This window comes from Embiotoca jacksoni, unplaced genomic scaffold (assembly GCF_022577435.1).
Source record: "Embiotoca jacksoni isolate LCO1_2020_lvr unplaced genomic scaffold, fEmbJac1.0.p SCAF_10, whole genome shotgun sequence".
Lineage (NCBI taxonomy): Eukaryota > Metazoa > Chordata > Actinopteri > Embiotocidae > Embiotoca > Embiotoca jacksoni.
The window spans coordinates 18,333,547-18,360,486 of NW_027185230.1; the positions used below are offsets into that span (position 1 = coordinate 18,333,547).

Consider the following 26,940-nt stretch of genomic DNA (forward strand, 5'->3'; position numbering starts at 1 on the left):
CCGCTAACACTTTTAATGAAGTCGAAGCAACATCAGAGAAGTTCAGGAAACCTCCCTGGTTGTATGGGGGTTGTGTGAACAGCAACAATATAGTATTTACCCGGTCGGGTGGAACGAGTGGTGCGATCGCAGTGTAACATGTGGTCAGCGTACCGTATCATCTACTGTGTTTGTGAATTAATGCACCAAGTGAACTCTCTTAGAGCCACTTCAAGTTCAAAACTATGCAAACTTTTTGCTGTAATTAGCTTTTTTTTTTTTTTTAAATACATTTTCATCAACTGATGCATAAAGAGCTTTCTGTGTTTTTGTTTATGGCACATTGTCATATCCAGCCACAGTATTTGTCCTCCTAATGGAAATGCTCAGAGGCAGAGCAGATGGTAGGATATTAGTGGCATATCTTTCATTAGTTGATGTCCCTTTTGGGACATCTCTGGCGAAGTTGTTTGGATGCAGGGTTGGCCAAGATGTATTTTTCTAAATTCAAGCACTGATCTAGACTTTAATTTTGGCCCATCAAACTCCAGTTGTTTACAGCAGTTTAGAGAAGACAGATACTGTCGTCTCTGACTCATTTTAAGTCGCGTGCACACTGTCCCAGAATTATAGTGTTTATTAAAATGTGTGGCACACTCCAAAAGTCAAGAATTAAATGATGAGTTGTCAGTGTGGAGCCATATTTCTGCTTGGTTGCCTCTGGTTTGCATAAAGAGTCAGCAGGGAGGAAAAAATGGCATCTCCACACAAACAAAACGTTTGTGCAAACCCTCATCCCCAATCCCTCTTTACCCAGCATCCCCTGCATGTCCCCACAGTTCCTGACAACTGAGCATCATGACTTCCCCTGCTCTGCTGCACAGTGCAGCTCAGTTTACCTCATTACCACTGAATTTCAATGCTTTATGGTTTAAAGCGAAATGCATTGTGATCTCTTTTTTTTTCATCCTGTTGGTTAAAAGCCGGATCAAGTTTGTCATTTAGTGCACCGGAGAGATTCACATAACTCTGATGCAGCCGCGGTTGGGAATTCAAATAGAATTCAGTTCAATGAAGTTGAAATATAAGCATCCATTTGAAAAATAATTAAAACATCTAATAATGTAAAAAATATAGTATTTGACTCATTAATATGATCTAGAATCGGATTACCCGATGAATGGGTGAGAATACTGAGCAACGTCAATGAACACCCGAAGCAGAGGTTTTGTTTTATATTTCTATCAAAATCTACGAGTTCAATTTGACTTTCTTACTTAGGAGCGTAATACTTTTATGAATTATTCAACGAGATAATTTCTCTGTGGATAGAACTTCATTCAGTTCAGTCTGACAAACATAAAATGGATTAAGTGGTGAATCACATATGCTTCAAGATTTCTATTAGCAATTCTAGTCACTTCTCGTCATTTAATAAGCATGGGTGGATTCATTTTGGATATAAAACTACAGATTATATGTTCTTTTATAGATGCAGATATCAAGAAGAGCAGAAAATATACATTTATTTTTTTGTTGTATTGCTGCTCGTTCAGTAAAAAGCTGAAAGGTGCATTTGGATATCTGCCTCAAAGGCTTATTTCAGAAAACCAACAAGCCAATACTTTACTTTTAAAACCAGTGAAAGTAAATGTGTGTAGCAGTGGTTATATGTTCTATAATTGCTGTCCTGACGTGACCAAACATAAATCATTGTTAATAAACCATGTAATCATCAAAGGAAGCAAATGACAGCAGTTCTGAAATGCCTTCGGCGAACAAGCTGAGCTGAATGTCTGGCGGAGTTGCAGCACAAAGCTATCCTTCACTCTCACAGTCATCTGTTGTATTGTCACCACTAAAGAAAGGTGGGGGAGGAACATCGACAGCGTAGCTTGTAAACACTGCGACTCTCCATTGTGGAGAATAGAGTTGAAGGACCTGGATATGCACATTAAGATTTTCCCTGTGTAGAGACGGGATGCCCAATACTAAATCATCCCGTTAGAGAGTGAAGTGTGTGAAATACAACAAGGCAGCATATGTTTTTGTGTGCAGTATATCCATCTAAATATACTTTAATGGCTGTCTGCATACGTAAAACAATTCCCACGAGAAAATGTTCAATTTTGCTCCCACCATCTAAGAGATAAATGTATTTTCTCACCGCAGATTAAAAATGGAGTCACGTAAATATGAGAAACAAACAGTTGGATTTGGACTTCCTGCCTTTCACTGAGTGTGTTCACACGGACATGAGTGTTCATCTCTAGCTTGTGTCTCATGACATAGCATGTTGTAAAATCATTGAGGTTTTCTTCTGGTGAGAAAGCAGCGAAATGCCGACCTGTTCAAATCCGCCGACACGTTCCAGAATCCCGGTTTCCCAAATGTCAGATTTTGTCAGCGAATGCAAAACTGATGACACCTGTGAAAATATCAGTAGCACGGATGCTGATATTTGTCACGTGTGCAGGGATGTGCATAACCAGGTTTCTCTGTGTTGCATGTACACTTCGTATCCCGAATGCTCCACGAAAACATGCTCACTGAGGAAGATATTGCATCTTGCAAGTTTTGTGCTCTCGGAGCAATAAAAGTGTTGTGCCTAATTTAACACATTTGTGCAGCGGTGGCGCTGCAGGGCATGCATCACTGCCACCTCTAAACCAGATTAGGCTGTCAAATATGCTTTTAGACTGTTTGATTTTTTTTCTCCCCGCCTGTCGTTGTGATTTAGAGCTGTGCTGTTTCAAAAACTTTTCTTGCTTTTTGAAAGACTCGGCACACATCTTTCTTAAGAATATATTGTTTCCTTATTATGCTCAAGTCTGCACTGTTTGCAACATTTCCTGAGCCCCGTGTTGTATTGTACTTCTTCGTATTTCTTTTTTCTCTGAAATATTTGATGGCCACTAAGTATGAACATCCAGCATCTTAATTTTGACAAGATCATTATCAGAAATAGAGTTCTCATAGATTCTACTCACTTCTTGATTAAAGCTGAGGGCAGTAATGGGTGATTAGAAAAATGAATAGCATTCATTGAGAATGTTTGAATGTTAATTTGGAGGGGTGATCTATGTGCAGTATGTAATGTGTAGGGGAGATGAATGTGCAGTTTCATGAGTACTTAAATTTATTCATTTTCCCATCGTTTCTTCAGACCTGCTTACCCCGTGCTTTGAACCCTCGAGTATACTCAGCAGCGTGATGCCATCGCTCTCATTCTTAATGGTGTTGTGAAATTCTCATTTGTAAAAGCCCCCAGAGGAAATATACGTACATACACAACCTTATGTTGCCGTCATGCGCCCACACTCAGCGACACGGCAGATATGCACACTGCAACAGAACAAATGATAATAATACGTAATCCTCAAAATTCTTTACGAGTGGTGGACGCTAATAATTGACACAAGAACATACAAATACACGTACACACTTGTACCGCATATGACATTTGTACTGCTTCTTTTAAATAGTTTATTTTAAATAATATGTAAATTACTCAATTGCCAAATTCTAATGGCTTTTTAATGTATTTTCAATTAGCTGCTGAGGTGGTAATTTTAGTAACAAGTCAAGGAAGTTGTCTCCATATTTCTTGAACAAGTGGAGCAGATTTCTTTGGCAGGTTCTCGTTCTGCTGGAGTCGCGACGGAAGAACCGACTGAAACTCCTTCATGTGAAATACAAATGGTCGCCCTTCCGCAGCCTTCGCGTCTTTGGAGAGTTGTCCGAGGAGAAAGAGCAAGTAGCTCGTGGGCTGCGCTAATGGCTAACCTTAAGAACTTTCATTCAACCACAGAGTGCTGCATGACAATTCTGAATTACAGACAGCTATTCCCACAGCGCGGCCTCAGTGTGATGAATGACTCCAATCTCGTTCTCCTGAGGAAGTCAGCAACACATCCACAAGACACAGTGAATGGATCTGAGGCCGGAGAGCGTTCGCAGAGAATGCTGAACACACTGTACGGGGACAAACGTGCGAACAACGCAATGAAATTGTCGGCAAATAAAGAATACAAATAAAGCTGATGTACCCTTAGGTCAACATTAATCGATACCCTTTGAGTGAAAATAGTGTTTATTCCAGCTTCAGCCTGAGATCTTAATTTGATAACATCGTCTTCCCTTTATGGGAAGAATAATTATGTTTTAGTAATTCTCATTATGACAAGTCAATAGCAGTCGCCGACGATAGTGTTGTTTAAGCACATCTAGACATACAGCGTACAAACCAACAGTCATCTGACTGGTCAAGCCCTTCCTGGACAAAGCTCAATATAAGAGTTACTTAGTCATTTATTTGGCAATTGTACGAGTATAAGACGCGGAGAGGGAAAGGCAAAAAATGAAGTCCATTTAAGTGAAAGCCTGACGGGACTGCGAGGGTCTTCCAAATGTCGGCACACGTAATTCTTTAAGCTTTCGGTGGAATCCTCAGCTCATCTGCCTGCTCTCTGTCTCCATTGTTCCCATTAATGCCTTGTGCTTGATGGTTTTCACAGAAAGCCTTGATAAGCGGAGAACGGCTGCTGCCCTGGGGGCTATTCCAGACGTTGGAGGTTTCACCCTTTGCAGTGGTGTACCTTTCAAACCCTGTGATACTTCACTGAGGATGAGATGGTACACAATAGAGAACATAAGAGAGCAGCTCTACACAAGTTTTAAGCACCCAGTGATCGATGTTATCATCCAGAACTCTTCCCACACTTTATCTCACAGAAAAGCTTTGTCACAGTATTTAAAGCATTACGAAGTATTTTCCCTTTTATATCCTGTGAACCTTAAAAAGCATTTACTTCAACAGCTTGAATATTTTTAGATCTATTAAACATCCGGCTGACATTCCTGCCTCTCTTCAGTAATAAGTTGCATGCTGTTTTAAAACATCTCTCACATTGTTGAGCAATGCCCCAATCCTCTCTTTTTATCTATCTACCCCATTTTTTTTTCGGACTTGATTACCCCCCTTATGTCTCCAGTATTGTCATTTTTATTTTATTTTTTTTAAAACCAAACACACTGAGGTGCATAATTGCTTTTGTGACCAAAGGTTTGCGCCAAAGAAAAGTCTTTCTGATCTCGGGAACCTTTTAGAGCTAGACTGGCATTCAAGAGCTATTTGTCACGCTCTGTTGTGTGAAGAGGATTTGGACTCTGTCCAGTTTGTACAGTCAAAATACTTCTGAAGGGCAAAAAAACATTTTTTATGTTTTGACCTTTCAGCACATTCAGGGTTAAAGAGGAAAAAGAACCAATTATTGTGTGAATCAATTATAAACCCTTTCTATTAAAAACGATTAGTCATTGGCTTAAATCCACGGAGTACAGTTCTGCTGGATTTGGTTAAATAGACTGCAGTTATTGGAGGTATGGAAGTATAAAAGGAGCAGCACATGAAATGAACTTTACATGTATTGTCTAGACCAAGTTGATAAGTTGGGAGATAAAAAGGGATAAATGTCAGGTACCAGAGATTGAAGTAATTCAATTAAAGTTATTTCCCCTCTTAGCTGATGATCTGACTTGCATATTACTGTATGTTGATGCACGTCACTACTGCGAGCAGCTGAAGCTCTTTAAACCTTAACACCACACTTCTTTCTGTGTTTTCTAAGATTTCCTCAGTGAAATAATAGTAACGAACGGCTTTCACCGACTGAACATTGATGAATGTGTTTCATAGTTTATATTTGTTTGGCAGAAATACATCAAAATCAACAGAAATCATTTTTATCGGATGTCGTTGCACGCCAACGACTAATCCCACGCGGCCGCGCAGAACTCGAGGAATCACAGATGAGTCAGAGTGGCCGTCAGTGAAGCTCGTCAACGGTGCTCCACAAACTGCGAAATGATTTTGTCAGTCTTCATTTCAAAACAACACAAGTTGGTTCCATCAATACTCACTCAAAGAAGAAATTGCAGCAACACTCGCAGCTGTCAGAAAAAATGTTAAGTCATTATAACCAAGATTTGTAGTCGATACAAAGCGGTCGAAAGCCTGTTAAATATTCAGAGATGATAATGAATAGAAATTATAAATAGCATCCATCTGCACCAATAATGTCATGGATAAATGCTGTTGTTTTTTTTACCTTTAATGTCACAGTCAGTAGGAAACGGATAACAAGTCACAACAATCACGTATTACTAACAGATCTTTCTCTGGGAAAAATTTACATAAAAAACACAAACATGCGAGTCCTGTTTCTCTGTACTTACGTTTTATTTTATATTTCTTTCACATTGTGTTCACTCGGGAGGAAACACAACCTCAGATGAGAAGAATATATTGCACATGTGCTCGGTATTGCATCCCTGATGTAGTTTGGTCGTGAATATTTTGCAGGTTTAGTGCATTTCCACATATGACGGCCAACTGGAAAACAAGGCTGGTAAAGAAGAATCTACAATATCACGCATTGAGAATAATGAGTCTGACGAGGCAGTGAGCGAAACGCGTTGCTCCTGGCAACTAAAAGATGATTGATCATATTTTTATTGGCTGAGTGTGCTTCTTCGAATTTTAATTCTAAGATTCTAGAAAAAAAAACTAGTTATCATTTTTCAATATGAACTAATAAACTAAGTGAATGTAACTTTGTTTTATTTCTAAATATGAAAATGCCTTGTCAATACTGTTTCCCATCAGCATTTTGCTGGCCCCTGAACACATGAGCTGAGCCAGCAGAAAAAAATTAACCTCTTTGTTTTGTTTGTGTAATAATCTTTTGTTTACAACCTGGATGGATTATCCCATCTGAATCATGACAGTAAGCTATTAAGTCATTAATTGTGGGTACAATTACATTTCTAATGGAGTTCTGCTTTGTTATAGTAGAATGCATCTGCTGTTTCTGCATTCATGCTCAATTTGCATTTCTTATGCTGGAGGAAATATAATTCATTAAAAATCCACTTCATAAATTAAATGCTGCAGTGTAAATTATCCAATCTAAAGTTAGTATAATGGAATAATGGGCCAATTGTTCCTTTTCAGATTTCTGTCCAGAGTTTTATATTCAGGTGTTCGTTTTTTTATTTCTTTTTTTTGTGTGTTGGGTCCCAAAGTTGAACTAAAACTCAACAGTGAACTGAGACATTAAAACAAAATGTTTACCAGTGATAAAATCTTGTGTTATCGGTAAACTACTGCCACTCTTATTAAACCACCGCTGACTTTACAAATTCAAATAACTTCCCTAAAGTTTCAATGGACTCAGTTTAATTTCAAAGTTGTGAGAATGAAACTTCTAACACTGTGTTCACTACACTTCTACAAGTCAAATGTTTTCTGTTTTCCTGTCTGTCTCTCGGTTTCGAATGGACAATATCCCCCTACACACACACACACACACACACACACACACACACACACACACACACACACACACACACACACACACACACAATTTCCTTTCATTGGCCTGGGGGAGAGCTAGATGTCCACGTCTCCTCCGATAAACATTAAGTCTCCTGCCACGCTTTCCCACCTGCCAGTGTGCAGCGTCATCAGGAGAAGTTTAATGCACATGGAGTTTGGATTCTGGCATGAAAAAAAAAAAAAAAAAAAAACCCAGAGACGAGCAGTGTTTCATTTTATAATCACATGTATTACTTAAAAAAAAAAAAAAAAAAAAAAAAAAAAAAATTGTATCAAAGGCTTTATTCTTCTTTCTCATCCGACTATATTTGCCCTCAGTGCCTTCTGATCCTGATTAAAATGCACATTCTGACCTCTGTGCTTTACTCTCTTCCTCTTTGTTCCTAATCTATGCCTTCCTCCTCTGCTCCCCCCCCCCCACCTCCATCAACGTCTCCCTCCCACCGCCTCTCCTTCTTACGCTGAATTCCTTTTTCTTGCAGTGTCCTGAGGGGCTGAGGCCAATGAAGGATGGCTCAGGTTGCTATGACTACTCCAGGGGCATCGACTGCACCGATGGCTTCAATGGAGGCTGTGAACAGCTGTGTCTCCAGCAGCTCATGCCCCTCGAAGATGACCCCGGTTCGAGCAATGTGCTCATGTTTTGCGGGTGAGAATAAGTCACAGTAAAAAAAAAAGAAATTGAAAGGTGTCTGCAGGCTGGACATGAAGCTTCCTTGTAAAAAAAAAAATACTTCACGAGTGATGTTTAAATCAAGAAATAATGGTGCAGGCGAATACCCACGAACAAATGAGTAACTCACCCATATAGTGGGCAATATTCACTTGCCAATTGTAATTGTAAGTATTTCAAGCATTACCAACATTAATATTATCTACATTACTGAGTACAATATATGTACCAGGTTCCCATTTGTCTGCTGCACTCAAGATATTTCTTTTTTAAAGGCAGCATCCAGGATTTATACCTGAATCTTGGACCATGCTGGCTGCACTTCCTGCACATTATTCCAGCGATCCTCCCACTGCGTGAACGCCCTCTTCCTCATCCAACACGTTCCACTGAGCTGATGTACTGTATGTGCAGCGGGGCAGGTTTTCAGCACCTTCCCTAGAACAATGCATATAATCTCCAGGAAGGTGTAAATTGAAAAAAAAAGGTTATATACTGTGGGAATGAAGGGGGCCAATGGAGCCAGTCTCCGATGTCGTTACTCTGTTGAAATCCAACACTTCTCATTTTTTCTTGTCTTTTTTTTTTTTAAAGCCCTAATGTGCACCATGAAAACATTTCCCACACCATTATACCAGCCGTTAGGCCCGATAAACCAGGAAGAGTGGTTCAGTGGGTTCAGGCTTTTGTGTTTGTCAGTGGTATTCCACAACACGTGCTGTAGCATGGATCAGTAGACCATGCAACTTATTTTCTTTTGTACCCTTCAATTTTACTCTTCTTGTTCATTACTGCAAACCTCTGTTTTCTTTTACGTTAACAGCAGAGTCAGAGTCAAAGTTGTTGTGCATTTTAGAGAAGCTGATCTTGTGACCTGTCTCTGATGACGTTGATCATGGAGCTTCTATTCTATACCGGTGTTATGTCAATGAGCATGTGGGGTTTTGGAAAAGTAGGAGCAGACCAGAGGAAGCATGCTGGCACATGAAGGACGGAGTCATTTATTGGAAAGGACCGAAATAAACGAGGAAGACTGATACGCAGGAACACGAGAAAGAAGCAAAACTACACGACACGATGTCTGAAACAAGTCGTGGCAACTTTTCAGGAAGAGCAACTCAGAAAGACCAATTTATTTTTGTCAGTCATTTCTATCTCACCAGTGTGAACACTCTCTGATATGCACATGGACAACTGTCAAGATATTTTCTTTGATCGCGGAGTCAGTGTGGTTATGCAAATGTGTGAAATGGCTAGCAGATTTTTAAAACTGGCCAGTGCAACTAAAATGAATTAAGTGCGCTGAGCGGCATTGCTCTCATTCTGTAATAAGGCTAACTGTTGGTTTATAGAAAGGGAAAAAGGACTTTGCTTTTTATTTTTTTACCAAAACTCAGTGTTGGCAGCAACAGAGTTCTCCTCCCCACCGAGCCGATGAGCCCGAAGCTCGCAGCAAACAGCAGTGGACGTCCAGCCTCGTCTGTAAAGCGCGATTGCGCAGAAAAATAGAGCAGATATGATAATTGTGACTAACTGCAGAGTCGGCTGAATTCTGCCCGATTGGAATCTGTTTTAGAACCGTTTCCAGCACAGAGTTTGTGTCCACAGCGTCGACGGTGATAACGGCGAGCACACTTCTTCACAGATGTAAAAGACATTTTAATCTTGTCTATTAAAATAAGACCCAGACTTAAAGATTTAAAAGAAGAAAAAATATAGTATAAAGAAACAACCTGGAATTTCCACTATTGCACAGCCAGGATAGATGCAGGTTGTATTCAGCTGTGACAGAGTGGTGGTCACGTCCCTGAATGCCTCAGAAAACACGTGTAAACAAATACTTTTAGATTGAAATACTAAACTTGTATTGACAGGTTTTTTTCCTCCTCCTGCTCCTCCTCCTCCTCCTCCTCCTCTTCCCTCCTCCTCAGGTGCGTGCAGGAGTACAAACTAGCAGGGGACGGGCGCTCCTGCCTCCTGCAGTCAGACAACTGTGAAGGACCAAAGTGCCCAAGGCAGGATGTCCACTTCAATGACACCCTGTTTGGTGAGATGCTGCATGGATACAACAACAAAACCCAGCAAGTCAACTTGGGACAGATATTCCAAATGACCTTCCGGTAACTAGTGTACAAGCACATGCATCACACTAACACAAATGTTATTTGTCAGAATAACACAAAGACAATATTTCCATATTTTTCTTCCATTGTTAGTGGCCATTCAGTATATTGTTCTTGCCTTTTCTTTAACCTTATCTAGAATATTGACTCATGTTTTTATCCTGTCTCTCTTTTTGGATGGTTTATAAAACAAAACAAAAATCTCATTTTGTATTATTCCATCCACACGTGTAGACACTTGAAGTCTTCCCTCGAGACCTGTTGTTCCACATGTTCAAGTTTTTTCTGCATCTCGGAAGACAAATCATTTTTTCGTAGCGGCCTTCTTTAATCAGTTTTGGGTGGTAGGAGAGATAGAAAGGCTCGAAAACCTGCGTGGAGCCGCTCCGGGAATCAGTATTCAGGGTTCGCCGTTGGATTACTGCATCTGTGTTTGCACAGATGTGTGTGTGCGTATGAGTATATGAGAGAGAGAGAGAGTGTGTGTGAGAAGGGTATGAAAGAGTAATGGCGGAGTGAGGATTGAGACTTATCCCATGGCAGTTCTCCTTAAACTGTCAGCCCTCTGCACACCTGGCTCCCTCTGATAAGTCACATGCTGTCTGTGATGAAATGCTCAACACCGAAGGATGATGAGGGTCTATCTATGCACGCAAATACAAATAATCTCTCTCACACAAACTATACAGCGGCACAGTTTCCTTTGCCGTAGCCATGAAAACGCTTTTCATCTCTTCTGCTCTCTGGGTCACAATAGTTGTGGCTTGGTTAAAAAAAACAACCCCACGCTACGTCTGCTGTTGCTCCTCAAGGTCACGGCTCGGTGACCAATATACACAACGTATATTGTTGTGAGTCGGTATCTCTGCAGCTTGCATATACTTTCATGAAAACAAAGAACGATTTAACCGTTTCTCCTTTCATACGTCATCGTGGAATTATTTGACATCCAGATGGATTTTATGTGATTGTATTGGTCTTTTTTTTTTTTTAACATAATCAAATTCAATTCACTATTGAGATCTCCTCGTGTGCAGAAAGGCCACGGTTAAGTGCTTTCTAGTCTGCACTGTTGCCACATAGGGAAAAAAAGTGAATAATGTTCAGATCAGAGCGTTTCTAAGGTGCTTGTGAGACGTCCGCTCTCAAAAATGTGCTATAATTCAGGTAGTGTAATTTCACATAGTTCCTGTGAGTAGTCAGCATTTCAGTAATCCACAGAGAAGTCTATGAAAAGAGCACTTCTGCCTTTAATATGCTTATATTCTTATTTTATAAAGCTTTCAGATGAAGCAATTCTAAATGACATTAAGATGAATTTATTTGGGATTTAACACTGAATTGTGTCCGCAGCTTTCCTTGAAGATGTTTTTTGGATCTAGTAAGCTGTTAACTATGCCAACTAGGAAGTGTTAGCTGGCAAGAGTGAGTTATTTTCAAGAGGTGAAGAAATAGACTCTTTTCATAAAATGAAATGTTATTAGCATAGGAATATAATACTGGTTCAAATGTGTTTTTTTGTGCATTAAAGAGATCATAAAAATTGAGCAGAGTACACAGACAGGGATCCATTGTTTTACTTCTTTGAGTTGAATTTCCAGGAGTGTGCACAGAAGGAGCACATGTCAAAAAGTGGGACACTTTGGAGCATTGACAGGAAAAAAGAGCAACTGTATAGTGTTTAAAAGGGAATTGTTATCTTTGATCACCTCAAGACCTGTAAGCCAAAACGGGCTTAATAACAATCTTTAGAGAATTTGTAGGAAAGATTCTACAGCCTGATACAGGAAGAGGACTGAGGGTCCAACGGTTCCCAAAGGTTCAAGAAGCTTAACCAGTTGGGAACTGCCTCTAATACACTAAACAGGGCACAGTTTGACAGATAAAACAAAGGCATTGGCTTTGGGGATTTTAAACCGGGACAAAGAGACAGTCTTGATCCATTTGCCCTCGAGCAGTTCGGAGCACAGTGGGTCTTCTGCCTCCAGACTCCAGCTCTACACATCGGGTTACATCAAACCCTGGGCAGGAAAGAGATTTGTACTCAAGCCAGGGCTCGGGAGAGGTTATACAAATGACATGTTTAAACTAGCCAAACACCTTGGCAGCTCTGAGACACACTAGGCAAGCCATGGAAGATATAGATCTTAATATGGTGGGGAAAAAAACAAAAAAAACATATAGTAAATGAAGTACTCTATGCATCACTCATGGAAAAAATAATGTCATTGCTTTTGACCACTGCTTTTTCCCACAATACCAAATTCTTAAATAAACCATGTCTAACTGACCAGTCCAACTTTGGTTACACCACATATTTTGTTGTAATCAAACACTTAAAATATAAGAAGTCATTAGTCAGAGTTAGCATAGGCTGGATTTGTGTTAGATCACCAAGAAAAGACCTCAAAATGTTGTGATGCTGCAAAAGAAATGTGCTTTAAGTGAGTCAGAAGGTAAAAACTATTATTTATAACGGTCACATTTTAACTGGAGCTGAGAAAATGTGCTTGATTATCTCTCATAAAATGTAATCGATCTAATAGCATCGGAATTTTTGTAAAAGATGGAGTCTGCCTACACTGTCAAGGTAACGGCAGTCAAATTCAATGAATATCTTATCGAATGGCCACTCGCTGAATATCAAGTTAAATGTCCACTCAGCCAAAACGATCCCTCCACACTTCATCTGACTTGAATTGGTCAGATATTGTGGTTGTTTATCTTTTCAAAAGGGTTGTGTACACTTTGTCTGCTGAAAGAGTTATATAAAATTCAGAGAAACTGAATTTCCTCTTTCCCATCTCAACCTTCATTTGATTGCACCTGTGCCGTTTGCACCTGCTCCTGGAAGCCGGAGAAATATCTATGCTAATTGCAAGATGCATACTCATCCGCACGTATCTGGTTCCCTGCAGTTAAAGGCACACTCGGCTGATTACATGCAGATGACAGGCAAAGTGCACTTCCAGGCTGATGTGCCTGTTTGGATAAATAAGGCACATGTCTCGAGGTGCAGAGTACGTCTGAAATGAAGCACAGAAAGCAGTTATACAGACCGACCTACTGTACACAGCTCGGTGGGTTTTGCAGAAGGCAGGGAATATAAAAAGAGAAATAGGAAGGAAGAAAGAGTTACTCTCTGAATCTACGATTTAACTCGACACTCAACTGCTAGGGAAAGAAAAACATTGTTTATTTTTAACCACAAGGTATTTTAGTATGCATCAACACTGGACTTCCATCCTCGTTTTATTGCTTTAATCAGACTTATTTAACATTTGAAAGTCAGAGTTTTTCTTGAGCTATTCATCATTTTAAGTCTAACCAGACAGGCTGAGCTCACAGGAGTTTAATGTTTGACTCCCAGTGCCTCTAATTAAACATGTGTATTACGGCATGTCATCTTACTAAAGTACTTATTCTGCTTAACAAATCCATTGTGTCATTTGTCAAAAGAACAAAAGCTTTGTCTGCTGAATGTCTTCCTCCCTTAAGATTCTCCTTCACACTCAATATATTTATAGCAACTTGTTACAGTTTTCACTCTCATAATTTTCCATACTTTTCCTCCACACCATCTTTGATATGCAGATGTGCATTTTATTCCACAGCCCTCCTCCCCTTCAGTCCTCCACAGTCTACTTGCTCTCTCTCTCTCTCTCTCTCTCTCTCTCTCTCTCTCTCACATGCAAAATAATAATAATCATATTCCCCTGCATCAGCAGATCAACGTGAAATATTAGATGATTGAGATGAATTATATGATTTGAGTCACAGCCTCACAGGTAGTGTTTTAATAGGAAATACTCCCAATGATTTATGACTGTTTTACATTCATTTTGTTTTAAATTGATCTCACTTTGCGCGGCCTCTTGAGGTAAGTCAAGTGAATACATTTTTGCATATTGCTCTAATACAATTAAAGAATAATATAATATCACACGAGCATGTGTTTCTGTGATAAAGTTACACGTATTAATGTGGAAGCTACTGTTGAGAAAATAATCATTACTATACGATTGCAATATTGTATGAGAGATATGAAAACAGAATCCAGACAACAGAGAATGTGTATAGTTATCTGTCTATATTTTTGATAGCACTTTATATCATTTGGCTATTAAATGTATTCTGGCATCTACACGCAATTTTCAAATTGGACAAAAATGCACCCATAATGCGATTATTTTTGTTTGGAGGTCCACATTCAGTTTGTGTAGTACAGTGTAGTATACGTATATATATATATATATATATATATGTATATATATATATATACATATATATATATCGTATATGTGCAGTAATAACATCAATCTTACCACTCGGAGACAGTTGCGGCACACGCATGCACCAACCAATAGGTGGAGGGAAGCAATTGTGTATGTGTGAATTGTCTTGGAGCATGTTGTCCATCAGTTTGCTGTCAAAGGAATCAACACACACACACACACACACACACACACACACACACACACACACACACACACACACCTACCAGCCCTGTATCACTCCAAAGCATGTAATACACCTGTCAGTCCACTAGAGGGTACCGTGTCAGTGTCGCCTAACCACGTGGTTTTTCATGCCAAGGTGAGGCGAACTGGGAAACTGACGCAAAGTTGCTGTGGACTGATGGGTGCATTACACACATCGGTGGGAAACTGGTTTCACATACATGGCATGCACTATTTAGTAATATAGATTTAAAAAAATCAGACAGGCATTCAGTTATTATTCGTTGGAAAGACTCCAGTTAGCCAGACACGATTGGTACTTAGCAGTTTGAAGTGTTTAGTAGTTGTTAGACCTGATCCAATATAGTCTCATTGGAAAACCCATCAGAACTTCATTTGCATTAACAAAATTTCAAAAACAAGAGATCTGATCGTAACAGGTCCAAAGAGAATACAAACACTGAGCACAAAGCAGCTAACAAGGAGCTGCAGTACATATCATCCTCCTTTTATTTCATAGTTCACACTCTCAGTCTCACTTAAAAAAAAAAACACCTTATTTTTTATTCAGCAGTCAGCACATGATCAGAGCTGATAGATTCTGCTTAGAAACGCTTGGTTATTCATCTTATTAACAGAAACCTGAGTCCAGCTGCAACACAAGAAAACTCCGTTCAGACCTGATAATGGATCATTATGATAATTGTATTCCTATCTTGATGGAGAATATCAATTTATTGCACTTTGTTGTAAAGATATAATGAAAAAGAAAGGCCTGTAATTATCTGGATGATACATAGTCAATCACGAGATAGATGAGTGAAGTCGCTTAGGTTAAGTATTTTATCTCAATGAGACATTAATCCTTTCTGAATCAAGCTCCTTTCTGTTCATCTTTTCAAAGATAGTTCCCTTCCTTTGAAACGTTGCTCAGAGAGAGATGGGATTGTTGTGACGACTGTCAGAGGTTCAGCTTGTGACAAATGAGAAGCAGTGGTTGATAAAGAGAAGAAAAAAAGAAGTTTCACCTGCTCCGTGAAGGCGACGCTGCCACCGTTGTCACGCCGATGAATAAGACACACTCTTACGAAAAGCAAAAAGATATAGTTAGAAGGAATAAAAAATAAAAAAAAGAAAGATGCTTTTGATAGGAACTCTGTACTAACTCCTCATCACCGCTCACCTCTCAAACTAAGACGACACCACAACATGAATAATTTGTGAATCTGGCAGCCCACAAGGCTCACAGGCATAAACACAGCTACATTTCCATGTTCCTCTGTAATTTTCAGTAATTATCTCCTCGGTGCACACACGGTAGCTTCTACTGGGGAGTTGAGTCAACAAACATTATAAGGCGATTTCTTCCCACGTAATGAGTAGCCATGAGACAGTGCGGCAGACTGCTGGACTGAAGGGTTAAACTGCTCAAGGTTGACGACGAAGCTTCCTAATTCTCTTCCTAAAATAAATGGACCTCTCGCTCTTTCTGTTTCATGTTCCCAACAATGAATCCAGCGTTTACAAAAAAAAATTCTGGTTGTCTGCACACAGACATGCGTGTGGATGTGACGCCGAGGTTTTTGCGTGATGTCCTTGCTCTAAAGCGCTGATGGTTATTCTGATACTTAGATAATAATAGTAAACGCATCCATGCAACATTAGATTAATTCAGTCATCATTATTTTCCGTCACTAAATGCCTCGCTGTCTGCTGTGTGCGTACACATTTAGTTGCGTCTGGCTTGTTGACACAACAAATGACTTCTACTGTACCACGGCCTGCTTCACTCGGACTATATATAGTGTATTTGCTAATTCACAGTAGTGTGTATAGATTTAAAGTAGATTTAAAGGGCCACTCCACTATTTTTATGCACAGAGGTGAGATTAGTACTAGTACTTAACCTGTGAAAACAGTTGTATAATATGTTCTGTGTCTCTGGAAGGAGTTTTGTGTTGCTGAGATAACCCATCATGATGCCATCATGGTTTTCTGTGCTTCGGCTCAGAGTCTGTACTTTTTATGTATTTCTTTTTTTTTTCTTTTTTTTTTTTCCCAAAAGGTCTGCAGTAAAAATTGGGGTCTTGGCATGTGAGTGTTTCCCAGGTAGGGATGGTCTCTTTTGGAAAGATGCTGTTGAGTTGCACTATTGGACGTGTAGGATCTAACTTTTGAATTATTATAACAGCCCATTTAAACTCACATGCATTGCGTATCTGGATAAGGAAAAATAACATGTTAAATGCACTCAATGTGTTGCAATAGGAACTTCAATGGATGTGATGACTGGAGGTGGCTGGGTCTCAGCCAAGTGTAAATGCCATCGGTGTGGCCTCATCCCAGATAGCCTTACCAAGATTTAAAGGTAGCCTCAGAAAAAAAAACCTACAGACAACACGTTCCTCATAAAAGTCAAAATAGGTCTAATAGCCTATTCTAAAAGCCTTGTCTAATAATAATAATAATAAAATGTCCCCTCGGGGATTAATAAAGTAAATACCTACATACCTACCTACCTAGCAGCATCATAAAATGAAATGCTTATTAATACTAAAATGTTAATGCACAGCTATATGATCAGGTTAAATACACTTACATATGAAGATTGCTGTTATTATATCAGATGTAAATGGAGTCTTAAAGTTGTGTTGTAACAAATTCTTGACAATTATTTTTTTTATCTGTTTCTTATGAGTCTTTATCCAAATATTTGCATTATTTGGACCCTTGTTAGCTCCCATAATGTGTTTGCAAGTCACTGGTTGCTTGTGTGAGTCATCGCACATGTGTAAGTTTTAAAACAAAGAAAAGGGGTTTTGGGTGACAAAAAAAAAAAAAGGAAGAAAAAAAAAAAAACAAATAGTAGGAAGAAAAAAAAAAGAAATAAAAAGGAAAAAAAAAAAGAGGTCTGAAGTTGGAAAGTAAAAGGAGGGAAAAAAAAATGGTGAAAAAGAAAGGGGGAAAGAAGAGGGAAATCAAAAGGAAGTTAAACAACACGTCCACAAACGAACCGTCCGCCAACCTACATCTCTCGGTCCCCAAGACATCCCCCGCACCCTCTGTCGTCCACTCCCTCTGGATCCTGTGTAGTCGTTCTATTGGGGCCCACTTTCGGGTCCCACGTGACGCCGCAGTCGGGTACTGTCCCCTCACCCCCCGCGCCTCTCTCCTCCTTAACCTGCCTTCCTTTTTTTGCCCCCTCCCCCCTTCCCCCGCCCGTTCCCCTCACGCCCTTGTTCCCCCTTCGTCCGCCTACCCCCTTCAACCTTACCCTTTCCCCTCCACACCCCCGAATAGCGACGTAACCCTGAGGCACACCCATCTCTGCCTCAATACTCACATAGCAAGGCCGGACCTAATAGACCCTGGCCTAATATCAGCTAAATGTCAGAGAGGCTTATAGCTGACTACCTGCTGTTTGACTGGAGAAGGCGAGAGGAGACAGGTGGATTGGTGGAGGCAGCGATAAGAATGACAGAATGAATAGGAACAATAAATGAACAGTGAAAAAGCAAAGCTGAGCAAAAGTTCGAGGGAAAACGAAGGAAAAATAGGTGTGAGAAAAATGCAAAAAGAGTAAAAAACAGATAGCAGTAGTGCAGCAGATGAGGCATACTAAGCATGCTGGACTGTGGTCAGACAGCACATACAGATGTAGTTAAATCTTGTAGTACAGTGGAAGTGTGCACATAGCAAATGTTCCATAATATATGCAGCTAAAACAAGGTTGAGTCTGCACTCCAAAACCCCTTTCACATCTTTATTTTAGCATCCAATTACTGTGCCACTGCTCTTTTCCTTTATCGGCTGATATGGACCATCAAGTTGTTGTTGTTGTTGTTTCCTCTTATAAAAACAATATATGATAAAATTGTAATTACGCATAATATCCACAGTCAACCAACCAATATGCGAAGCCGTTGCCGGGCAGAGACAGATGTGATTCTCAAGGCCTTTGTTATTTCCCTCGACATCAATAATCGTTTAAAGAGACAGCATGGGTGTAAATATTGCTTTCTGTATTTAGCAGTTTTCTGCAAAGTAGTCTGTTTTTGTGCAGTTTTCCAAAGTGTTTTCCATATTGTCCTCCAGTCCTGAGGAAAGAGGAGAATCGGAAAGAGTTGCAGTATAAACGTTATTGACCATCTGTGACCGTTGGATATACGCCAGGATACATCAACATATTGGACACTGCTATGTTGACTTGGTTTTCAGTCATTGTTACTTTCAATCAGTCAACTGTTCAGAAAACAAATGCTAAGACAGGCAAAGAGGAAGTAAAAGAGAATTGTTTCCCCCCAAACAATTCAACCTTACAGACTAACTTGATCTAACCTCCAATGTGAATGTTTAAATGCTGTAATATGGACACGAACAACACAATGATTTGCATGCTAGTAGTTAAAATTGATCGTGTTTGTCCATAATTGCAGCTTAGATGAAGATATAAAACGTATTTTAAGACAAACATATACATAAATACATAAAAATCCCAAAGGATCCACTTACCTTTTCTTTCCACTAGAAATGATATAAATAAATTACAAGTACCTGATGTAAATGTGTAAGTTAGCCGACAGAATGAGGAAGAATGTAGACCTGCCTGAACTTACCCAAGACATATTTTTGTGTTTGAGTGGCTCGATGGTGCCGCAGGGCTGCAAGAGGTGAAGGAAGAAAAAAACAGTGTACCTCCATGTATAGGCATTAATGCATGTCGCAGAGGCTGAGGTCTTGTTCAGCTGAATGGCTAATTTATCATTAAAATGAAACTGTATTTTTCATTGATTAAGTAGCCTCTTCATTTGTCTACTTCAAATTAATACACAGAAAATTTGACAGCATACTCACTTCCTCCCGTGCGTGTTTTTGTATACGAGTCTCGAGCCTCTCTGAAACCTTAACCTTGAGAACTTAGATGTTTTGTCTTTCACATAACGTATGCTCAAGGTGCAACCACAAACAAGGACAATGATTTTGTGCATTTTTAATTAGCTTAGCTGGTGATGCTGTCAGGCGTGCCGGATTGATAAAATCACTTGAATGCGCATCAGGCGGTGAATCAACCATAAACGGGCGGGTGAGGAGAGAATATACAGAATATACAGCATGAAGCATCAAACCTTCAGCTTCAGGATGTGACAGAGGTTCCTCAAAGGGCGTCGAAAACGTTGCCAGTTCCTTCTGAAATGGTTTCAGCTGCTGAACACTTTCACCGAAGGGAAACTCCATTGTCCCATCAGGGCTAAATCTGGAATTAGCGGCGGGATGTTTTTAGTATTGATTAATGAACTACTACTGCAGTAGTGAACTGCAGGGTGGCAGCGCTCGTATTTCTCGATCCCCTCTGGACCATTATCTGCCTTAACTCTTCCCCTTCCCCATCTCTCCTGTCACTCTGCCCTGCTCTTCCAAGATTGCCGTCTTGTGCTGTAAATTTACCAGTCATAAATTATTCATAAATATAAGTTCATAAATAGATGCCAGTTCCAGGCCATTTTTCTGTTTTATTCAACTTCATGCAATTTGCTTCATTGAGCATTCGCCCACACTCACTTGAGCAAGGCCATACTATAAAGCAGTTAATTACCACTCCTGTGATGTGGTTTCTACCGCCTGCCTTTCAAGATGTTGACTACACAAAAAATTTAAGATAAATAAAACAGCTGTGCTTCAGTTCGTCATATCGCACTGATAGACAAAACACCAGATAACAGAATTACATTTAATCCCGCCTCCGTGTCACTCATATTACTTTGTAATTACACTGCACAATAAAAGAACACAAAGACTGCTTTGCTGTCTTGGCCCAATACTGCTGATCAAACACAAGTTGATGGGATGGATGGAAAATTGTGATGAGTCGTTTGGGTCGTGTTCATGTATCAGTAGAGCACAAAATAAAGCAAGCCTGGATAAAAGTGGCCTTTCTTTTGAAGGATCTTGACTTTAGTATCGGACGCACACAGCTTGCATGCACGCTTATTGTTGTGTAAGTAACCAATGGAAATAAATGGATTTTGTATTCGGTTCTTCTATGTGATTTTCAGAGTCGGTGTTTAGTTCTTTTGGGCAAAGACTTGTGAAAGCTCTATTCTGACAACAACAAAATGTGAATTACTAGTCAGTTTATTCTTTTATCTCTGATCAAAAAGGCAGAACAGAAAGAATTTCTTGTGTTGTTTGACTGTTAAATCGTCTGTTTGTCCGAAAACGTGATGGCCAAACCGTTTGCTTCTTTGTTGTTGTGCCGTATTAGAAAAGATAACCTCCCCTTGTGTTCCTCTGTCCTTGAATCAAATGCTCCAAAGTGCTGCTCTGCTTCCGAGGTGATGACGTGAGAGTCTGTCAGGAGACTTTTAGATTTTAAACCGCTGGTTGGGCTTCTTTTTTAAAAAATTGCGGCATCTGTGTTTGAATGAATGAGAGGAGGCTGAAGCTAGAGGGACAGGAGTTTGTTAGGATGGCTTGACAAAAAAAAAGGTGGAGGAGGTTTGTAGCAAGTGGAATAATAAAAAAGTAGAAAAGCTATTGCTCTAATTAGTTTCACAGCTAGCTGGCCTGCATGCCCTCTCACTCTGCATTAGCAAGCTTCATCTCTATGGTAATACTCCCGGTCACCAGAGTTCATTTTCACAATTTTCAAAGGCAGGCCAACAGAGATATCAAGGTACAAAAAAAAAAACCATGTACGCACACTCATACTGTATTTCAATTGTATACGCGACTCAGGGGAATGAAAGTGAAGTTGTGTGTGTCTGTGTATTGTAATATTGCACAAGAAACATTGGTAATACTTTTTCCTGTCATCCTACCGCTACATATCTCTGCATATATATATATATATATATATATATATGTGTGTACATACAGGTAATTCCATACAGCGGTAACCCGTGCACACACACACAATCACTCATATATACTAAAACAAACTCCACAGTATAGCTGCTCTCCATTAAAGGCTGTTTCATTCACAGCATCAACTCCCAAGCCTAATCAATATTGGCCATGACAAGTCGCCAGATCTCCCCCTCTCAGTGGAATCATTCATCATCTGAGCTGTGGCTGCATCTGTAATAAGAGATTGTAACACAACTCTCAAGGTAAACATCTCAGATTGTTGTAGTTTTTTTTTTCCGAAGTGCCCTTTAATAACTCTTTAATTCCTCATGCGGGGCCTGCGCCCTGGATGACAACGGGGTGCTTCATCTCAGTTATGACTCATCTGACTGGCCCCAGTCGCACCGAGGCGTTTATTCAAATAACAGATATTACAGCTGTTAAGCATATTACATGCAATTGGATCGGCTACACACCCAGCTCTCGTAAATCTTTGATTGTGCAGCTCAACAAATTGGCGGATGACTCTCAAGGGCAAGTGTGACAACATTTTCAGAGCAACGGAAGAGAAACGACAGGATTGATTGATATTGTGAGAGGACACATGAAATGTTATATTCACAGGTTATATGATTTAGTCATATAAATCTGCTACATTTGAAATGTTTTACATTTGAATATTGGTCCTTATATTGTTAAAGGGCCAGCAGGTCATGTGGACTGCTGTATCTACAATAATCTGGGTATTGTTTTATACATGAAATTCAGAGACAGATGTTGGTGCTAAAAAACTACAAACTGTTTGGATTTGATACCACTGGGAGTACACTGTGGTTAGAAAATATGTGTTTATGTAAACTGACCCTCCAAAGGCATTTTGAGATATTTGGCATCACTGCACAGGCTCTTAGTTCCACACTACCAGATGCCCAATGCGTTTAATTGAAACTTAAATTCAGTTTTCCTACGCAGGGGCTTTTTTTTTTTTTTTCATCATATTGTATGTATAGCTTTTGGTGGAGGCAACTGTTTGGAACAAGAGCTCTTTTCTTCAGTCTCCTTCTGCCTTTTGTTGCACACTTCTCTTTCAAACAGCGGGTAATTATCCCGTTTAGGAAGGAATCCAAACAGCATGGCAGCCATAGAAATCATAAACACGCTGTGTCATGCTGGATGTCAAATTTTCGGTTGGATGTTGACTCATGGAAGGAGACCACTGATGGATGCACACCACATGAGCAGGAGTGGTATCACCCATGTGCAGCTGCCTTGTGACGTATTTTAGAAACTATCAAATCCTTTGTAGGACAGAGTTGTTGTTGTTTTTTTTTTCATCTTTAAGGAAGTAGAATGAGATGTGTCATTGCAGTTTGCCTTTCTCCTGATTTTTCATTTTATTCAATGAATCAATATGTGTAGGCAAATCAGGGAGGGAGGCTTTGCCAACATAATCTGTTGGCAAAAGCTATGCAAGAGGCTCTGCTACAATGTCTTGCATTAGTTGTTTTATTTTACTTCCTGTGAATGTCAAAAGCAAAAACCAGATCTTTTCAAGTGCGAGCTGCTCCTATAAGGTGATTTTGACCGTAAATGATTGATGCATTTCAAAAACTGTAGCTTTTGTCAAGTCAGCAAGACATTCTCTCCATCTGTATGTCAGGAAAGGCTATTTTCCTTCCTCCCGCCTGCTCTTGTATCCACTCTGACACCCTTTCAGCTTACCCGATTGTCCTCAGCTTCCATATATTCCATATACAACACAACCCTCCTCCTATCTGCACTGTACTGGCCCCCAGTGGCTGCTCACAAACAGTACAAAACACTGTTGTTGGCTTACAAAGCTGCCTACGATGTTACCAAATGCACAACTCTCTCTCTCTCTCTCTCTCTCCGTGGTAGACTGGCCATCACTCTGGCACATCCCGACTCCTCGGCTCTCCTCAGGTTAAAGTCTCCTCACTTCAAGTATCGCAGTATATAAGTCATCCTCCCACCTCCGTCAGAGCTGCAGTCACTTCCTATCAACACAATATGAAAACTCTCTCCTCTGAACTGCTTCTCTGGGCCCACATGGCCCCTGAGATCCTGCAGCTCTGTCTAACACACACACACACACACACACACACACACACACACACACACACACACACACACACACACACACGAACGACAGCTACACATTGTCCGGTGTGTAATTTAATTGTAATGTGTGCAACTGTATATTGACTTGAATATAATTGCTCTGGGAGCTTTGTTATGCCTTTTTTTTTTTCCTTCAGTTCTTATATATCAAAGCAAATTCTCCTGCAGTCTACACATAAAGTGCAGCAACATAAACACACAAATACTCTTGTTCATGGACACACCATTAGCCTGTCCTCTGACACAGAGACAGAGCAGCCTCTAGTGGTAAAGTTTGTGATTATATGTGGTGCCCTTTACTACAGTTAGTTATTGATTAAACAGCACAGAGTTGAGACTATTTGAACCACACACACACACACACACACACACACACACACACACACACACACACACACACACACACACACATAGAGTGTGATCTCTACTTCTGTTCTGTCAGTGCAGCATAATTTGACAGGTTTGTGTAAGTGGTGCTTGACTATTTAAAAAGCATCACACTGATATTGTCAGTCTTAACGAGTATGTGTTTATTATCTAATAAAATCTCACCATGCTCGCTGTTTAAATCTAGCCTGATTTTAACTATCAACTACGTTTTAAACTTGCCTTGATATAATTGGTGGTGCTGTCAAGTTTCTGCTCAAGGTTTTCATTTTCAGGATCATTGAAATAACATTTAACTCACCAATTTAACTGCTGCCTTTGAGGACTCCTCCATAAACAGACTAACGTGCACACAAATCCACTTTATTTGAAAAGGGGGGAAAAAAAACATGACCCTTGAAACTACTAAACTGTGTGCTGTTAACGCATTTTTAAAGAGTTACTTCCTTGTTCAGCTTTGACCTAAAAATGCTAAAAATAAATAAATAAATAAATAAAAAACATGCTCAATTAGCAGCTGGGCCAGAACAGAGGCTCTGGTAATCATAATATAGCCTTTGTAAGCTTGGCACCAAGGATTTCTATGTATATTCAATACTCATTTCCCCTGTGAATTAGGAAGTCTTTGTTAGTGCTTGCATCAGTCCACAAAGGCAGTTTCTAAATGAGTAGAAAAGAGCATCCTGCATGGTTTATAATTTGCTGAAACAGGTTTCCTCATTGTTCACGGGAGCTGTTCAAAGCCAGGTTCAGTCGTCTCTGGAAGCCACTGCATGGAAGAAGTATTATTCATGTTCTGAACCCACATGTTTGCTGCCCCAGACCTGTTTATAAAACTGGATTTCTGAATGTCAGAGTGTGTCACTTCAAATCGACAGCATAGGCCCTTTAATGAGGTCGAACCTTTCCCAGGTATCTAGCCTAAAGCTAGAGTTATTTTGTATTCTTGATAGCTAACCTTCAGTTTGGTAGATGAGTCATAATTGTTGAACAGCGTGAAAGAAAGTGTGACGGAACAAAATAAGTGGCCCAATGACAGATGTGAAATTCCTAATTACAGCCACAATTGAAAACCACCATTAGCGTATGTTGTTGTTGAGATGGATCTTGATTCTGGGATAGCTGCATTGCTGCGGGACGACAGTGCAGTTTGAGACGTGGTGAATATGCTTTAATGTGTGTGATCGGTGTTGCGATGAGGTCTCTACACGGACGTTCACTCTAAACGGCACAAGAGACAATTACCTCTAACAATGTTTGGCTAAGTAGCACTCAATATCGGTTACAAAGTCACAAACTCAGATAAATACACAAATATATGCGCGAACACACTCGTCACATATATAAATATAAACACAGGCATCTGAAGTGAATTGCTGATACCTCTAATGCCTATTATCAAGTCAGATAGACAGATGCACAATCAAACAAACAAACACGGAGAGGCAAAAAAAAAAAAAAAAAAAAACTGCATCCATCCATTAGCTACAGCCGCTTTTATCCTTTAGAGGGTCACCGGGAGGCGCAAAACCATTTTCTAAATTGACTTGTAGATAGCTCTCATCTTTTCCTATCAACAGGATGCCTGTTGTTTTAGGCAGGAGAGAGATGGAAGGAATACGGGATACGGAGAGAAAACATGAAAGGTTTCACCAACGGGAACTCGGCTGAGCAAACAGACAACGATCGCTGCACTAAATCTGTGGAGAAACACTGAAATTGATATTAGGCTATGAAATATGCAAACAAACAAAAAACTATTTGCATGTGACATCAGAGCTGCAGTGTGCTTTAATATATATATATATATATATATATATATATATATATATATATATATATATATATATATATATATATAATATGCAGGAACTGCTCTTCAATATTTTGTATTCATACCAGCCAAAATAATTGTATTATCCACTGGACGGTGGAGCCGCTGCTTTGGAGACTCTCATTCAAATGGCAAGAGTTTTCCACTCGTGGACTCGAGTAGGACGGGAGGCCCGTTTGGCCAGGAGGGAGCCCGGTGTCCTCCGACCTTAATGAACACGCACGGGTGCTGAATGAAACATGAGTAAATACACAAGTGTGAGGGCACAAGTCCAGACTCACACATGTGGTATGGGAGTTCGGTAAGATTGGTAAGGATGCGTGCGTGAGCTTGGTTGCTAAAAATAATAAGTGGGGCACCCGGTCAGAGTATAGATTGAAGCAGGAGTAGGTGTTAATCTCAAACAGCTGGTTCGAAGAAAAAAAAGCTCAAACAGATCACAAAGTTTTTGAAGGAGTCAAATCAGAAACTATAAATGAAGATGCAGTATTATTGTTTTTTTTGTACACATTTTGTAGATTTGTTCAAAAGAACAAAGAAACTTAATAAATTAAAGTAACATGCCCTTTAACTGCTAATATTTTGCAGTGTAATTGCAAGAAAAAAAAGTGTAATTAATAATAGTAATTAATCAAGGCGGCATTCCTTTAATTTTACAGTGGCAGTGATATTAAATATGCTGATTTACTTTCGATTAATGGAACTGAGCTAGAATCAATGTGATTAATTACATCTGTGCTTTTTAATATATGATTTTGCAACTTCAGTTTTCATAGAAACTGCAGTTCACATCGTTCACATTTTTGACTGAAATGTAAACTTTTTGATTTGCAGCAGCACAATCTTTCCAAAGTGTTTTTATTTTTTTATTTTTTTATCACTGCAGTAAAAAAAGCACAGGTGTTGCTAATAACATTGATGATGCATCTGTTTTATGTCAATTTACGAGGAAGCCAAGACAGAACGCCAGCTGAGCTTTTATATACAAAACCAAACTTCTGCTAAATGGAAATCAGCCATCTCACATTTTATTACTTACTTTCGAACTGAGTCGCCCCCCCCCCCCCCCCCCCCAAAAAAAAAAGACTTATTACTGT

The 26,940-nt window shown here is 39.7% G+C and overlaps 1 protein-coding gene across 1 annotated transcript in view; it reads left to right on the top strand.

Annotated features, from left to right (window-relative positions):
- Positions 1-26,940, top strand: part of LOC138211543 (astrotactin-2-like) — a 230,758-nt gene that overhangs the window by 143,219 nt on the left and 60,599 nt on the right. Inside the window, exons 12-13 of the mRNA XM_069171503.1 lie at positions 7,861-8,027; positions 9,983-10,171. Coding sequence (XP_069027604.1) covers positions 7,861-8,027; positions 9,983-10,171 — 356 coding nt within the window. The remainder of the gene's footprint in view (positions 1-7,860; positions 8,028-9,982; positions 10,172-26,940) is intronic.